We start from the raw sequence: 18,416 nt of genomic DNA, 5'->3' as shown, positions 1-18,416 counted from the left end.
AGGCAGTGGCCCACCTGGTGACCACGTTGGTCCACCAGAATTTATAGTTTACCCACCTCTTTTTTACCACTAGCCCAAACCTCTGGTTAACAGATAATTAACATTTATCAATATTAGGTTTCCTGGAACGTACATTATGCGCATCTCCCTACTCATCAGATCACTATAGACAAGACAATAACAACAAAAACATCTTGGATAATGAGAGATTACTGTTTCTTTCTATAGCAGTCTGGACCATACTGTAAAAAGAATATGGACAAAAATTATATTATATTATAAATGTGTAAAATATAATTTGGAAAATATTTAGCTTTCATTATGTTATAGTTACTTTGTTTCCACTCTTTGTTTTTGTTTTGTTACACTTATCTAAACATTTAAAGCACCCAGTTTTAACCCCCCCAGCTTAGTAGAACATTATAACATAATATAATATTGACAGAATAATGAGATATGTTATTTAATAGATTAAAACAGAGCCGTCGTGACGTTGTTTATGCAGAGGCACCGTCGCGCGTTGATGACGTCGAATGCCTCCGTGAAACAAACATGGCGACTCCGGTACAGGTTGTGGAGGAGGCGGAAGATTATTCCTTTTTGCCCATTATTCACGACGTTATTAAATGGTGAGAAGTAAATATTCTCATATTTTATGTTTCAAGGAACAGAATGCGTTTATTATCGTTAAATTTCAGGAATATCTCGGTATGTTCGTGTTGCTATCGAGACTCTGTAAAGAACAGCATCTTATGTGTTTAATGTTGCTCAGCATTAAAGGGAAAGTTCGGCCAAAAAGGAAAAGTCTGTCATCAATTACTATCCCTCAAGTTGTTACAAACCGGTATGGGTTTCTTTCTTCCGCTGAACACAAGAGAAGATATTTTGAACGTTTGTAAAGGACTTCCATAGTGGTTTTTTTTTTCGTACTATGGTAGTCAATGGGGTCCATCAAATGTTTACTTGCACATATTCTTCAAAATGTCGTCTTTTATGTTCAACAGAAGAAGGAAATTAATACAGTTTTGGAACAAAGATGTAACTTTTGGGTGAATTGACCCTTTAACGGCCTTTCTGCATTCGTCTCTCATTAGCATGGACAAGGACAGTCCAGAAGTGCATCAAGAGCTGAACAAACTGAAGACGAAGATCCAGGAGGCTCGGGAGCAGATTTCTGGCATGCCGGGGATCGATATGAGTCCTTCGCTTCAGGAGAACAAACTCCAGACCCTCAGAGAGCAGGTCCAGACCAAGAACCAGCTTCTGCAGAAATACAAGAGCCTGTGCATGTTTGACATCCCCAAACCTTCGTGAGAGAAAACATGAACATTTCTTTACACCGATAGAGGCCACACTGATCCAGATTCAATTACTTAGGCTATTTGTACATATATTTTATTTTTTGGGGGCATAGCATTTGCAACATCATGTTTAGTTTCAGTGAATTGCTGCTGTATTCTTTACCTTTGTCATAGTTTGTGCATTAAATTCAATCACTTCTTTAGTAGAGGTTTTCAGTTGCATTTATCATATTTACTTGAGCTGAGACAATATTGACGTCTGCTTTAAACCATTTAAATGAGTGAAACGACAAGCAATTTTGCTCTGTAAGTCAACAAAACACAGTTTGAAGCATCCTAGGTGTTTTCAGGTTATTTTTAGAGAATATATCATCAACAGACTTGCAGCAAGTATATTAAATCGTTTTAGCACTTTATTTTACAATCATGTTCCCTATGTACATATTATATATTTATTATAGTTATAATTAGTGGGTAATAGCTAGGTACAAAGTAACTAACCTTAACCCATGTAGTGACACATAAGTCCTTGTATAGTGTAAAATAAAAGTGCTCATATTGAGGCCTCATTCCAAGCCATAACACATCAGTTCATTTTCTTGGTAACAAGTGTGTGCACAACATACATACACATGTCAATATTTTGAGCTTCCTAGAAGGTATTGTCTTATTTATCTGGAATATTTATACTTGAGCAAGTTTAGAAATATATTTTAAATATACTCACATACAATTTTAGAGCCTCATTCCAAGCCATAATGGATTTATTAATGTGTTTGTTTGCATACAAATAATGATTATTTGAGTGTCATAGAATGTATTTTGGGGTTATCCTGCACCTTTTAAGAATGTAACTGGAATATTTAGACTTGATGGCCTTAAGCAAGATAGATGAAACCATATTTTTCTGACTCAAGCCATAATAGATCATTTTCAAGTCGTTTTTGCTGGCATGGAGTGAGCACAACAATTGTCAACAGTTTGTGCGTCTTAGATTTTTCCCCTTCAGATTACATTTTAAATATATCTGGAATATTTATATGAAATGATTGTACTATATTTTAGTTCAATAATATTTAATAGTTTGTATTTCCACTAAGTTAAGTTAATCTACCATGTTTTTTTTTTTTTACTGAAAAATATAAGCGAGACTATTTAAAGAACTCTTAACCTTTTTGAATCACGTCCATGATTTTTGTGTGTTCATACAGCAAGTGTCAAATCCAAAACTATTCTTAAATAATAATAATAATAATATCAGTCAAAACAAGTGACTGAACAGCACCCAGAGAATTAAAGAAATTCTGTAAGAACATGGATAAAAGCTTCGGAAACATGCATATTCTTGACAAAGTTTTTTATTTCAAGTTTTCCAATGTGTTCAATTCAACAATGACATAGAAGAATAAATATACATTCATTGACAATAAAAAAAAATTGTTCAAAATGCAATAAAACATTCAAGTTGATTTCTTTCTCCAAAAAAAACAAAAAAGTAAACAGCTGACATTGCAACTCCGTTCAGCACCCAAAAAAGGCAAATGTTTCAAACAAAGCACATTTTTAAGCATGGAGTTGATACTTGCAAGCCACATCACAGAGCGCTCAGACTGAACAGAACAAAGTCGCTATTCTGTACAGGAGATCTCGCGAGATTACATGCGCGTCCACGTCGCGAGGTGAGAGCTGCAGCAGCCGATGACTTGTACCGGTTCGACCGCGACTCTTTCGGAGTCACCGGGATTGGCACAACAACTGTGTGCTTCTAATAATAACCGTAGCAGTTCTATAAACTGCTCGGTTTTAGCTAATACTGCATCTTTCTTTGTCTTTGGTCTGTCCGCCTCCTATCGTCTTCTCTTTAATGTACATTAAGTCACTGTGGACGCTCGGGCGGCGCGCAAAAGGCGCAACGATCCCGTACGCGTCTCCGTCCTTCACCTTCTTGCTTCTAAAAGACTTTTTGTGGAGAATGTCACAGTACTGCACGGAAACCTTGCGATGGAGGTCCGGGCTCATCTCGTTGGGTAGTTTTGCGAGAGCAAAGAGTCTCTGAAACATCTGGTCGACGTTCGTGTTCCTCTTGGCGGAGATCTCGAAGTACGCGCATTGCTCGTCTCCTGCGATCAGTTGCTCGATCTCGTCGCGTTGAACCTCGCGGTAAAACTCGCGGTCGCCCTTGTTCCCGCAGATCACCAGAGGCACATCCACGTTCTCTTTGGTCTTGTTTTTAAGGCAGGATTTGGTCTCGTAGATCTGCTGTTTGAGCCGCTGCACCTCGTGGAAAGACTCACGGTTGTCCAGACTGAACACCAGAATGAAAACATCACCTGTGGCCAAAAGAAGAGGGGGAATGATTAGAAATTTGGACTACGAATACAGCAATTAGCCAACAGTATCACTCTAAAAATATTAAGGTTATTTATTCGCATTGATAGTTCTATATGAAGAACCTCTAAAATCCACAAATATTTCCATCTCCCCCCAAAAAACGTTTTACACTAAAAAAATGCTAACGGTCAAACCCCAACCGTTGAGTTTAAAAATGTATTATTTGATCAAATATGGACAACCGTTAGGTTTGAAATTCGAATTAAAAATTTGAAACTAACGGTTAGGTTTGTCCACATTTGAATCTTTTAATCACACAACGGTAAGGTTTGACCGTTGAAACAAGTATGTTGAGGCAGTTTAACGTTAGATTTTGTGTCCTTTACACTTTTAAGAACTGTTCACTGCTCTTCTATTAACCAAAAATGCTTTTTCTATGGCATAGTTCTATTTGAGAAGATATTTACCTGTCAGAATAGACAGTCTCCTCATAGCTGGGAACGGGTGATTCCCTGAAGTATCCAAAATGTCCAGTTGATAGACTTCTCCCTTGATGCTGTAGAGTTTCCTGTGAAAGTCCTCTATGGTCGGCGTGTACTGTTCCTCAAAGCGCCCGTTCAGAAACCGGGACACGATCGCCGTTTTCCCAACTTTGGTGGATCCGAGAATGACCATCCTGTAGCAGTTTTTCGCAGGGATGTCAAACTCGTTCTCTGAAGGACTCATTTTCTTGATCATGTTTATCTTGTGTGTGGTTTTGAGCCGGAGTGGTAAAGAATAGCTGATTGTGTCGTAAGTTTGCAGAGGCTGTTGCTTCTGAAGATTGCATTGACGGAGACCCTCTATTTAAACGTGTTCGCGCTCCGCCCCCCGTGCGCGTCACCGCGGGCCAGCGCAACAGGTGCGTCAGTTTGTGTGGATCAGTCCTTTCTGGTGCAACTAATACCAGGAACATTTGCTGAGAGGAAAAGTACTTTCACGCTGTGTATCCAGTTCCCTATTTAAAAAAACAATATGTCATTTAACTGTAAAGCATTGTGAATGTTTCTGCGTAGAGGTTAAGAATGCATCTCATATTTGTACTGAAAAACATTGTTAATTCGACGCTTTTCATAGGATAGGTGTACTGTATAATAGGCATATTATTTAAAAATATGCTTTTATTTCCCAGGCATGTGTTTACTAGCCTATACAATAGGTCTATTGTTAAAATTATGCTTTTATTTCATATGCATAGCATATTTGTACAATAAAATAGGCATATTGCTAAAATTACGCTTTTAGTTGGTTTATTTGTACTATACTGTAAAATAGGCGTATTGTTAAATTATATTTCTAGCATATTTGTACTATAAAATATGTCTATTTTTAAAATTATGCTTTTTTATTTCATATGCATATTTGTACTGTAAAATGGGCCTATTGTTAAAATTATGATTTTATTTTATATGCATATTTGCACTGTGAAATATTGTTAAAATTATGCCATTATTGTTTTTAAATAAAAAATAGCCTGTGTTTATAGTCTTATAAATTCACAGGATTCCCTCGTTTATTTCTTTTTATTGCTCAGTTATGTATACATTGGAGTGTTTCACGCTAATGTTTATGTTATTTAGTTCATGCCTCTGTTAGTATTTAGTGTTATTATCGACCACATTACCGGATAAGTGACGTTACTTTTCATTGCACCATTTATCCCTAGCCTACATTTCACATGAACAGCTAAAATTGAGTGTGTTTACTGACATATAATTCATTGAATAGCATTGTAACAACACATTTTTTTTCTTTAAACGCAACAGTCTTTTAAGCATAGCGTCAACTTTTAAACTGCAATGGTTGCATTATTTATCATATATGTATTTCTGGTTTGTTCATATTTGCACTTGATCTCGCACATTTGGGAAGGGACAGACAGACGCGTTAACGGCTCATGGAAATGGAAATAAGGATTGAATTTGATACGAGAGCAATAAGAAGGCTAGAATAATTTAAAACAAACAAAGTCATGCTACAGTGGTTCGTGTGTGTTCGGATCATGTTATCTTGTACAGTCTACATCTAATACAGAAGCGCGCGCCCGCGCATCTCCACACCGCGGCGCAAGTGAATCTGAGCCGCTCGAGCACGACGCTTTTATACCAGCGCGCTCTGGCATGCTTGATTCTGATTGGCTCACAGACGCTTTAGGGCGTGTCTTTTTTTCTCCCAGGTCTTGATCGTCTTGACCTGATCTCAGATCATGTCAGTCGTTTCAAAGAGCAATAGAGACTGAAACACACACACACACACATGCATTGGCTAAGCAAACACATAGGCTAGGGTAAAATGAACAAATGAAGTCCAAAATTATTTTTACTAGCTATATATAAATAATAAAAATAGCCTATCTTGACTTTAGCATTAATTTTTTCAGTAGTGAGGCAGGTTTCTTTGAAGTATTTTGGTTGTTTTTAGTCCTTTCAGTACAGCACAGATCTCTCTCTCTTTCTCTCTCTCTGTCACGCGCACGCACACTTAACCTCGCACGACACAACTACAACCCCAGCGGAGGCATTACCGTGGGCTGTTTCTATGTAAAACAATAAAGTAGCTCACAGAAAGTTAGATGCACGTGGTATTAGCAGCATATTTGACTCCGTAATGCTGAATTACTGAATTACGCGCCGCTTTACGACACCTAGTGTTTACCTTTCACTGAAACAGTGCAATATTCCTTAAAATGATCTGGTAAAACTTTACAATGTGGTTGCATTTTATAACATTGGTTAACGTAAACTATCAATGAAAAATACTTCGAAAGCATCTTAGTTAAATGTTAATTTAAACATTTACCAACACATTATTAAAATGAAAAGTGTATCTTTTAATGTTGTTTATGTGTCTTTGAGGTGTTTTTAACACACACCGTATGTAAGTTGATAAGTGGACAGCATTGCTGAGTATTTCCTCCTTAAAACTGCAGTGAACCAAAGACAGTCTCAAAAACACGGTGTGAAATCGCTGGTGTTTCTGACGTCACAACCACCTTGTAACCAATCAGATCAACGTGTGATCGTCAACCAGTGCAGCGTGAAATGACAAATCAATGCATTATGCAAGAGAAACTGAAAAAGCAGGTGATTATAATGAGCTTTACTTTGAAACAAAGGAGTGACGAAAAATGCACACAGGAGCTCATTAAGAGTGAAACAAAAGAGAGAGATACCAGCACGCAACATGGATCAGATGATCTGTTTTAAAGTACAGAACGGATGAAAGCCGATGCATGGCACACAGACAGTGAGGAACAACACGGATAAACTTGTGCAAATAAGACACACGCTTTCTAGATGTCCATGATGAGCATGAGTGATAATGACCTTTACAGCTGATTATATTTCCACACCTCGACATTTAAAATCTGCGCCCTAAAACACTTCTCATTCCCATCAGAGAAGAGTTAGAAGCTGTTTGAAGTGTACGTTTAAGATCTTTGTGTAGTAAGGCCATTTTTGAGTTGAAATGAGCTTTTTGAGCATTTGTCTTCATCCACTGAACATAAAAGGAAAACTAAACCTGACTATGGTAAATTGCATCAAATCATCATATTAGAGTGATTTGTGAAGGATCATGTGACACTTGATGCTTTGATCAGGAATAAATTACACTTTACTGTATATTCACATATCACTATTTTAGATTTTAGATTAATAATTTTTTCTACCGTATTTTTCTCAAATCAATGCATCCTTGAGACTTAAGAAATAACATAAAAACCAACAAATGTGAGGTAAAAAAAACTATAAAGCTTTCAAAAATAAATAATAAGTCTAACACACATCCAGTCAACACCAAATCACCTTTAAAAAACACTTTTGCTGATAATTTACTCATCCAAGATGTCCATGTCTTTCTTTCTTCAGTCGAAAAGAAATTAAGATTTTTGATGAAAACATTCCAGGATTTTCTCCATATAATGGACTTCAATGGGGTCCAAACGGTTCAAGGTCCAAAAGACAGTTTCAGTGCAAACTACAAACTGTTCAAAGGGCTTTAAACGATTTCAGACGATGAATAAGGGTCTTATCAAGCGAAACGATCGCTCATTTAATAAATAAATAACAAAGTTTAAGTTTTATAAGCTCAAATGCTCGCCTTGCTCTGTTCTGTGATGCGTGTTTGTGACTCTCCTGTTCGAAGTCGTTCATCAAAATGAACGAATATTTTTCAGAGTCAATTCGTTAATTTCGTTCGTTGAATGAACCAAATGACTTGAAAAAAGATTCGTTCATTTTGATGAACGAGTTCGAACAGGAGAGTCACGGACACTCATCACAGAACAGAGCAAGGCGAGCATTTGTGCTTATAAAACTTAAACTTTGTTATTTATTTATTAAATGAGCGATCGTTTCGCTTGATAAGACCCTTATTCATCATCTGGAATCGTTTAAAGCCCTTTGAAGCCGCACTGAAACTCTCTTTTGGACCTTGAACCGTTTGGACCCCATTGAAGTCCATTATATGGAGAAAATCCTGGAATGTTTTCATTTAACACCTTAATTTCTTTTCGACTGAAGAAAGAAAGACGTGGACATCTTGGATGACATGGGGGCGAGTAAATTATCAGCTGAAGTTTTTTTTTTTTGAAAGTGAACTACTCCTTTAAATTCATTGCAATAGAGTTTCAAATGGTTTTTCCCATGAAACGTAATTGTCTTGATTAGTGTCTAATTAAGGCTAAATGGCTAATTAAGTGAGTAAGAGTGAGCCGAGTCTTTATTCCCACAGTCCAGCACGGTCAAAAATCACGACCTGAGCCCTGACATTTATAAAGACCCGAGAGGATTGCTTATTTGCATGTATTTATGTATGTGTGTCAGCTCTCAGTGTAATTTAATAATCCATAAGAGTTTATTAGAGGACGAGAGAAAAGTGTATGTATAAGGAGAGAGAGAGACAGAGAGAGGTTAATGCAAGGCAAAAGAATGAGTGCCAGAATTGTCAGAGAAAAGAAAGCATGAGTCATATGGTAAAGAAAAGCAGTGTATTGTCGCTGCGAGGAAAAAAAGCCTTCCTCTATATACAGATGGCCGCTACACTGAAAAAAATATGATAAGTTATTACAACATATGTTTTTACATTGTTTTAACGCATCAAAATAAGTTACGCAATTCCCAACTTTTGTTTTAATTATCCAACATTCAGCTCATTTTTTAAAGTCAGCTTAAGATCATTTAAGTTGGAATGACTTAAACATCCAAGTTGATTGTCCTTAAAAATTGTTTTTGCAACATGTTATTTTCATTTAAATACAATTTATTCAAGTAAAATCATAAGAAAAAGCAGTCAGGGTAAAATGTTTTAAATGTGAATTAAAGTATATTTAAAAAACTGTAATATTAAAGAAATAAAAGGCATCTTATGTGTGCGCACTTTCATGACTGCTGCAATTAAAAGTTTAACATTACATTTGAAATCATTGTTTAATAATGCTCTAAACACTGATTTTGATGTGCTGACTAACACATTAAAGCATGTGGACTTTATTGTTTTAAATGTACTAAATTGCAACTTCAACATTTCAAATGTGTAATTGCAAATATATTCAACTACATGACATACAAGTTTCAACAGAAATTACATTAAAGTATGTTTTAGTTAAACATAATTATGAAATTACTGTATTTAAGTGAGCTAAAAAGCACTCTAAAGTTCAATTAAATGCATTTAATACACATTTTATACACATATAAAATATGCAATTGAAACATTTAGTTCGCACTTAAGTTTTACAGTAATAACTACTGGTTTTTAAAGTATGCTAAAAGAAGTTGTTTTCAACAAGTATATGTAATAGAACAGGTAATCAAGAGTCACACGTGGATGAAGGTTATTATATAATAATAAGTCTCATTAAAATGATTCAAACTTGACATTTAAACTAGGGTTGTCAAACGATTAATCACATCCAAAATAAAAGTTTGTGTTTACATAATATATGTGGGTGCACTGTGTATAATTATATATATATATATATATATATATATATATATATATATGTGTGTGTGTGTGTGTGTGTGTGTGTGTGTGTGTAAAGACACACACATGCTTGTATATATTTGAGAAATATTTTAATGTATATACTGTATATAGATTTATGTATAATTTATATTATAAATATTTTATATATAAATAATATTTTTTCTTAAATATAAGTACATGCATGGGTGTGCTTTTATATATATATATATATATATATATATATATATTAGGGCTGTCAAACGATTAATCGCATCCAAAATAAAAGTTTGTGTTTACATAATATATGTGGGTGCACTGAATTATTTTGTATATATATATATATATATATATATATATATATATAAATACACACACATGCATGTATATTTAGGAAAAAAATATTATTTATATATATAAAATATTGATATTTATATATAATATAAATTATATATAAATCTATATACAGTATATACATGAAAATTTTTCTTAAATATATAAAAGCATGTGTGTGTATTTATATATACAAAATAATTATACACAGTGCACCCACATATATTATGTAAACACAAACTTTTATTATGGATGCGATTAACCTGGTTTGAGGTTTCTATTTAACAGTGTCTGGCCATTTTAACTCTTCACAATGACTGCAAATTCACACCTCGGGTAAAATATGATTGTTTTTTGGCATTTCGCAGAGAAAATAAGCAGCGCAAGAAACTCTCTGACGCCTCAAACGTCAAATATTATAGTGTGGACGAACCAAAAGGCACTGGAACAGAGAAAGAGAAAAGTTATTACGGCATAAATTAAAGAAGAAAATTGGATGCTTTTCTATTCGTCAAGCCAATCCAGTTCATGAAAATAACCAAAAACGAAAGCTGAGCCGGCACAGAGCGCGTTTGGCACTAAACACTAAATATTATTGCATGCAAATGGATACTGATCTTTTTTTTTCTCTATTGTATATTCAGAAAATGAATTTTCGGCACAATGCACAGATAAACAGATTGATTTCTTTGTTCTAAAAACACAGTCTGATCTGGAGCCTGTATTTTGGAACATTTGCATGTGTAATATTTTCTTAGAGAGATTGCCAAGCTGAGATATGACGTCTGAGAGACTGAAGCCGATTGATTCGGTTTTGTTATCATGCTGACGACATCAAATACCAGTGGGCTCATGGGATCCTTTATGAAACCCCAAAATCCTTTAGAGTCTGTTCCATTGGTCCGGTCAAAGGGTCAAAGGTTGACTGGTTTACAATACTGGTAGCACTTCAATAAAATGTCAATGTCTACTTCTGATAACATTTATTTTTGATGTTATTCTGCTGACTTTGCACATTATTCAGACACCAGATATCATTTTTCATATGTGTTTGCAGGACACTAGAGTTCATTTATGTAAGAGAGGAGACACTTCTTTTTTTTTTAAAGTGAACTACTCCTTTAACAGCTGACAGATATTCAACATAATTCAAAGTAGTTGTAGTTGCAAAGCTACTTATAGTCAGCAGAGTGACGTCAAAATGAAGTGTTATGAGTGATACTTTAATGACTTGACATGTATTTATAAAGTTATAGTCAATAATATCTGTTGGGCAGCATCAAAATAAAGTGTTAGTACTTTATATCATGATAATCACATGATATAGTTAAAGTTAAACAATTTTGCTGCATTCGAGTTTGAACATTAAAAAGTTTACAATTTAAGGCTTAAAGACATTAAATATTATTAGTATTAGTACAACACCAGTGTGAATTTAATATGGACTGAGTCACTATCATAAATAAAAGACGCCAGAGTCCACTTAGAGACAAAATCATTAAATATTTTATTTACTTTACGGTCATGTCATCATGTGTGACCATTATCTGACATCAAAGAACTAAGAAAATGAGAATATGTTGTTGAATTATTATATTTAAGTCATACTTCAATTACATATTTCACATTTAAGGGGTTTGGCTGACAAAAAGACGTTTGTGAATCCCTGATCAGCGCCAGTGGAAAACGAGGAAGTTTGTGTAAATGCTCAAAGATTAAACTGGAAGCTTCCATTTATTTTACCTTTGGAAAGAAAAAAGTGCTTCCGCAAAAATAAAACAGATCGAAGTACGTTTAATTGGACCTTAAAACAGCGGATTTCAGCATGCATGTGCATTAGGAACAGATTGAGCGAATAAAAACATTTTATGGTTATTATATGTGATGTCAAACTACAGATTACAATTGAGGATTGTCATTGCATTCGTGGTTTGTCTTCTGTGTAAAATGAAATCTTAAACATTGCAGTCGAAGTGTTGAAGTGTGTGCTGTGCATCCGCGTGATTCCCCATGCAATAGCACGGATCGGGAGTCTGGGGTCATCTTTACACACACACTTTATCTTTACACACACATTTCATCTTTACTTGTGCTTGCAGCGCTGGCTCCTCTGCCGATAGATCTCCTCAGTGAATGGTCTGCAAACATCACACACACACACACACACAAGTGCTACGTTAAGAAACGTACCAGTCTGTGCCTGACACCTTGCAAGTGTGTGTGTGTGCGTGTGTGTGTGACGCTGTCCATAAATAGGTCAGATATAAGGCCTGCGACTCATAGTCAATAATGACACAACTAATTGTTAGTGAAATGAGGTGATTGACCTTCAGAAAATATATGAGCAGTTTTATGGTCTATTCATTAGGCGATATATATATATATTACATGGCTTGGTTGAATTATAATGTACTGTAGAATGTGGTCTGCTAATTAAAACACCATTGCCATGAAAAACAGAGCGTTGCCATGGACACAGTGCTGTTCACTCTGGAGGATGAACTCCTTTAAATCAATAAACTCCATTTTAATATATATATATATATATATATATATATATATTAGGGGAGTAACGGTACACAGAAGTCACTAACATGACAGTTCATTAACATGCTGTGACGATGGCGGACGCACAAAGTTTAATATTACACTTTTTCAAGAATTCACAGAAAGACCAGCGAGGAGGAAAAAAAGGTGCGTCTCTGAGTCTCGTTCATCTTTACAAGACGCACATATTTCAGAACTGGACGTTAGTGAGACTTCCGCAACACAATTGGCAAGATAGGTGATGATTTTGTCTCATTATAACAGCGAAAAAAAACAACAACCTAAAATACTCCGTCAGTCATGGTCATACAGATAAGAGTAAGAATTCATTCATCATTTGATCATCATCAAAACTGTAAAGGGTCTATTTTTATATTTTGTTTGTGAAAACTTACAGTAAAAACCAATCATTGCATATTGGCTACTAAACTCAACGTATCGGCTACTAAACTCAGCGTATCGGCTACTAAACTCAGTGTATAGGCTACTAAACTCAGCGTATCGGCTACTAAACTCAGCGTATCGGCTACTAAACTCAGCGTATCGGCTACTAAACTCAGTGTATAGGCTACTAAACTCAGCGTATCGGCTACTAAACTCAGCGTATCGGCTACTAAACTCAGCGTATCGGCTACTAAACTCAGCGTATCGGCTACTAAACCCAGCGTATCGGCTACTAAACTCAGCGTATCGGCTACTACACTCAGCGTATCGGCTACTAAACTCAGCGTATCGGCTACTAAACTCAGCGTATCGGCTGCTAAACTCAGCGTATCGGCTGCTAAACTCAGCGTATCGGCTGCTAAACCCAGCGTATCGGCTGCTAAACTCAGCGTATCGGCTGCTAAACTCAGTGCATCGGCTACTAAACTCAGCGTATCGGCTACTAAACTCAGTGCATCGGCCGCTAAACTCAGCGTATCGGCCGCTAAACTCAGCGTATCCGCCGCTAAACCCAGAGTATCGGCCGCTAAACCCAGCGCATCGGCTGCTAAACTCAGCGCATCGGCCTCTAAACTCAGCGTATCGGCTGCTAAACCCAGCGTATCGGCTGCTAAACCCAGCGTATCGGATGCTAAACTCAGCGCATCGGCCTCTAAACTCAGCGCATCGGCTGCTAAACTCAGCATATCGGCTGCTAAACCCAGCGTATCGGATGCTAAACTCAGCGCATCGGCCTCTAAACTCAGCGCATCGGCTGCTAAACTCAGAGTATCGGCCGCTAAACCCAGCGTATCGGATGCTAAACTCAGCGCATCGGCCTCTAAACTCAGCGCATCGGCTGCTAAACTCAGCTTATCGGCTACTAAACTCAGCGTATCGGATGCTAAACTCAGCGCATCGGCCTCTAAACTCAGCGCATCGGCTGCTAAACTCAGCTTATCGGCTGCTAAACTCAGCGTATCGGCTGCTAAACCCAGCGCATCGGCTGCTAAACTCAGCGTATCGGCTGCTAAACCCAGCGTATCGGCTGCTAAACCCAGCGTATCGGATGCTAAACCCAGCGTATCGGCTGCTAAACCCAGCGTATCGGCTGCTAAACCCAGCGTATCGGATGCTAAACTCAGCGCATCGGCCTCTAAACTCAGCGCATCGGCTGCTAAACTCAGCATATCGGCTGCTAAACCCAGCGTATCGGCTGCTAAACCCAGCGTATCGGATGCTAAACCCAGCGTATCGGCTGCTAAACCCAGCGTATCGGCTGCTAAACCCAGCGTATCGGATGCTAAACTCAGCGCATCGGCCTCTAAACTCAGCGCATCGGCTGCTAAACTCAGAGTATCGGCCGCTAAACCCAGCGTATCGGATGCTAAACTCAGCGCATCGGCCTCTAAACTCAGCGTATCGGCTGCTAAACTCAGCGTATCGGCTGCTAAACCCAGCGCATCGGCTGCTAAACTCAGCGTATCGGCTGCTAAACCCAGCGTATCGGATGCTAAACCCAGCGTATCGGCTGCTAAACCCAGCGTATCGGATGCTAAACCCAGCGTATCGGCTGCTAAACCCAGCGTATCGGATGCTAAACCCAGAGTATCGGCCGCTAAACTCAGCGTATCGGCTGCTAAAACCAGCGTATCGGCTGCTAAACTCAGCGCATCGGCCTCTAAACTCAGCGTATCGGCTGCTAAACTCAGCGTATCGGCTGCTAAACTCAACGTATCGGCTGCTAAACCCAGCGTATCGGATGCTAAACTCAGCGCATCGGCCTCTAAACTCAGCGTATCGGCTGCTAAACTCAGCGTATCGGCTGCTAAACCCAGCGTATCGGATGCTAAACTCAGCGCATCGGCCTCTAAACCCAGAGTATCGGCCGCTAAACCCAGAGTATCGGCTACTAAACTCAGCGCATCGGCTGCTAAACTCAGCGTATCGGCTACTAAACCCAGAGTATCGGCCGCTAAACTCAGCGTATCGGCTACTAAACTCAGCGCATCGGCTGCTAAACCCAGCGTATCGGCTGCTAAACTCAGCGTATCGGCTACTAAACTCAGTGCATCGGCTGCTAAACTCAGCGCATCGGCAACTAAACTCAGCGCATCGGCTGCTAAACTCAGCGTATCGGCTACTAAACTCAGCGCATCGGCTGCTAAACCCAGCGTATCGGCTAGTAAACTCAGCGTGTCGGCTACTAAACTCAGCGCATCGGCTGCTAAACTCAGCGCATCGGCAACTAAACTCAGCGCATCGGCTGCTAAACTCAGCGTATCGGCTACTAAACTCAGCGTATCGGCTACTAAACTCAGCGTATCGGCTACTAAACTCAGCGTATCGGCTACTAAACTCAGCTTATCGGCTACTAAACTCAGCGTATCGGCTAGTATCGGCTACTAAACTCAGCGCATCGGCTGCTAAACTCAGCGTATCGGCTACTAAACTCAGCGTATCGGCTACTAAACCCAGCGTATCGGCTAGTAAACTCAGCGTGTCGGCTAAGCTCTTTTGTGCTTCTGAACTCTTGTTTTGGGTCTGTGTGTATCGTTTCATTTCTTCTGCTCTTTTACCTGTTTACCGGTTAGCAAACAGTGTTGCATTACCACACGCGCCCCCTTATGGACTGGAGTGTGAATCGTCTGTGTATTCATCGTCTGGCTGTATGAACCGAATACAGGATGAATACATGTATCATTATACTCCTAATATATACAGTCAAACTCAAATGTATTCAGACACCTTCAACATTTCACACATTATCACAGTTTATTCACTAGAAGTTCTCAGATCAGTGGATATTTGACTGGTTTTGTCCGTGCTTCTGTTGGACTCTCACGCATGAATTACGTTGAATATCTGTTAAATTTAACTACACAATTAGATAATACCAGTTTAGCTCAACCAGTGACCAAGCAATGCTTCATGTTGCTCAGTGTGTGTGTAAAAAGAGCATTAGCAGTTACAGAAAACACACACTTTTGCTGCCAAATATTTATTAATTTTACTGTTAGTCACTGTATGAAGAATATTTACGTATAATATGTCACAACTTTATTTTGCTCTCCTCATTTGCATAAATATGTCCTGCACACACTAGTAAACAAATACTGTATACAAAATTATATCTGGTGTCTGAATAATTTTTGGTTTGACTGTATATATATATATATATATATATATATATATATGTGTGTGTGTGTGTGTGTGTGTGTGCATGCATGCGTGTAGAACAGAACAGTCCAGTCTGTCAATGCGTGGTTTTTCTTCCACATTCTGGTGTAAATTGATGTTGGCGCGCTGTGTTCAGTGGGAGACAGAGTCGTGTGTAACTGAGACGATCTGTCCTCGTCGGTCGGCACGCTCAGGCCAGACTTGCAGAAGCTATTGCTGTTTTTGTGTCAGTGCTATTAAAGTTCAGTTCTCTCACGGCCACTGTCGCCATAGAGACTTTACAGTGCGAGTATATTCCCACATTTATTCCTGTCGCTATGGAGAAAAGTTGGCAGGTTTTCTGTCCGAGTGTGCTGACCTTTACTTTCATCAATCTTAGAGCGTCTCAGACTCAGAACGGATGTTTTTTGTGTCTCAGAAGAAAGGAAACAAGACCATTAGGGGTGTAGCGATACCCTCACGTCACGATTCAACACATATCACGATACTGAACTCAAGATACAATATTATTGCGATACTCCATTGCATTTTTGTAGTTTACATGGAGACAACAATGGAATAGTTTTCAAAAACGTTCACATTTAAAACCAAAAATGTGTGTTTTCAGGCCCTTAAAATGCCGTTGTCGTGTAAATGAACACATTAAAAAAAGCTGTCAGTTTTTAGTTGAAAATGTGATTCTGATAACACACTTACCCTTCACATGTAATAGCTACTCTGTAGGAGACGGCCACCACTGCGGTCAGGACCACCCCTATAGGACTGGCATTCCTAATACACACATATAAGAGACACACACATATTCACTTAAAGCACGACACGACAAGCTGAGCCAGAGATTCTTCAGTGGTTTGGTCATGGGAACATATTTTCCCATGGTCATTAAAGCATTAGTTCACTTGTCCTGATAGTTTACTCTCCCGCACGTCATCCAAGATGTTCACGTCTTTCTTTCTTCAGTGGAAAATAAATTAAGGTTTTTGAGAAACACACTCCTGGATGCTTCTCCATATAGTGACTTCAATGGGGTCCAAATGGTTCATATGTGAGTTTCAGTGCAGCTTCAAAGTCTCGATACGATCCAGCCGAGGATTAAGAGTTTGATCTAGACAAATCAGCCGACATTTAGAACAAAATACACATTTATATAATTTTTATCAGTGTTGTAGTACTCGAGACTCGGACTCGGTCTCGAGACCATATTTTAATGGTGTTGGTCTTGTCATGGACTCGTGTCCATTTGGACTCGGAATTGACTCGTACTCGAACATTTTTTTTTTAGGACTCGGACTTATTCCCGAGTCCACTCCAGTTCAATTCAAAATATTTTTCATGATTATTAATGTATGTTAATAAAATATTTCTTTAAATTGATTGACACGCCCAGTGATTGCTGATTTTCTAGTGCGCAACTGCGCATGACAAATTGTAATAAAATTACTTTTAACACCACCTACTATGTGGCCTTTTTACCCTAAACTGATCATATTTTTTAAACTCTAAGTAAATTCAGTAAAATAAAAAAAGGATTTCTCTAAGTAAATAAAAGTAAATTAGGTAATCAACCCTCACTGGTCTCGGTCTCGACTCGGACTCGACCGTCTCTGGTCTCGGACTCGACTCGACTCTCTATGGTCTCGGTGTCGACTCGGACTCGAGTGCGGTGGTCTCGACTACAACACTGCTTTTTATCCACGAATGTTCGTCTTGCATGTCCACGACCATGTGTTCATTTGTTCAGTTGTTCAGACCATGTGTTCAATTTAGTAGACGATATGAGTTTAGTAGCCGATACGCTGAGTTTAGTAGCCGATACGCTGAGTTTAGTAGCCGATACACTGAGTTTAGTAGCCGATACGCTGGGTTTAGTAGCCGATACGCTGAGTTTAGTAGCCGATACGCTGAGTTTAGTAGCCGATACGCTGAGTTTAGTAGCCGATACGCTGAGTTTAGTAGCCGATACGCTGAGTTTAGTAGCCGATACGCTGAGTTTAGTAGCCGATACGCTGGGTTTAGTAGCCGATACGCTGAGTTTAGCAGCCGATACGCTGAGTTTAGTAGCCGATACGCTGAGTTTAGCAGCCGATACGCTGAGTTTAGCAGCCGATACGCTGAGTTTAGCAGCCGATACGCTGGGTTTAGTAGCCGATACGCTGGGTTTAGTAGCCGATACGCTGAGTTTAGTAGCCGATACGCTGAGTTTAGTAGCCGATACGCTGAGTTTAGTAGCCGATACGCTGAGTTTAGTAGCCGATACGCTGAGTTTAGTAGCCGATACGCTGAGTTTAGTAGCCGATA

At 38.5% G+C, this 18,416-nt stretch overlaps 4 protein-coding genes across 5 annotated transcripts in view; 2 read left to right on the top strand and 2 right to left on the bottom strand.

Moving 5' to 3' along the window:
- Positions 1-18,416, top strand: part of nt5m (5',3'-nucleotidase, mitochondrial) — a 339,382-nt gene that overhangs the window by 41,489 nt on the left and 279,477 nt on the right. The window lies entirely within an intron of this gene.
- Positions 508-1,504, top strand: med9 (mediator complex subunit 9). The gene is made up of 2 exons (XM_039674334.2): positions 508-629; positions 1,095-1,504. The coding sequence occupies exons 1-2, from the start codon at positions 553-555 to the stop codon at positions 1,312-1,314; spliced, it is 297 nt and encodes a 98-aa protein (XP_039530268.1). The 5' UTR covers positions 508-552; the 3' UTR covers positions 1,315-1,504.
- Positions 2,642-4,473, bottom strand: rasd1 (RAS, dexamethasone-induced 1). Its single transcript, XM_089121759.1, has 2 exons — positions 4,100-4,473; positions 2,642-3,631 (listed from the first exon to the last, which is right to left on the bottom strand). Exons 1-2 carry the CDS (start codon positions 4,368-4,370, stop codon positions 3,105-3,107), a joined length of 798 nt encoding a protein of 265 aa, XP_088977885.1. The 5' UTR covers positions 4,371-4,473; the 3' UTR covers positions 2,642-3,104.
- Positions 11,452-18,416, bottom strand: part of pemt (phosphatidylethanolamine N-methyltransferase) — an 83,100-nt gene continuing 76,135 nt past the window's right edge. For both annotated transcript variants that reach the window (XM_039680576.2, XM_039680575.2), the window contains exons 6-7: positions 16,815-16,889; positions 11,452-12,106 (exon numbers count right to left, since the gene is read on the bottom strand). In XM_039680576.2, coding sequence (XP_039536510.2) covers positions 12,052-12,106; positions 16,815-16,889 — 130 coding nt within the window. In that variant the 3' untranslated portion in view covers positions 11,452-12,051. The remainder of the gene's footprint in view (positions 12,107-16,814; positions 16,890-18,416) is intronic.

Source organism: Pimephales promelas, chromosome 17, assembly GCF_988280905.1.
Source record: "Pimephales promelas chromosome 17, fPimPro1.hap1.1, whole genome shotgun sequence".
In the NCBI taxonomy this organism is placed as follows: domain Eukaryota; kingdom Metazoa; phylum Chordata; class Actinopteri; order Cypriniformes; family Leuciscidae; genus Pimephales; species Pimephales promelas.
Note: the sequence above shows the minus strand (reverse complement) of the source record. Positions and strands in the feature narration are given on the sequence as shown.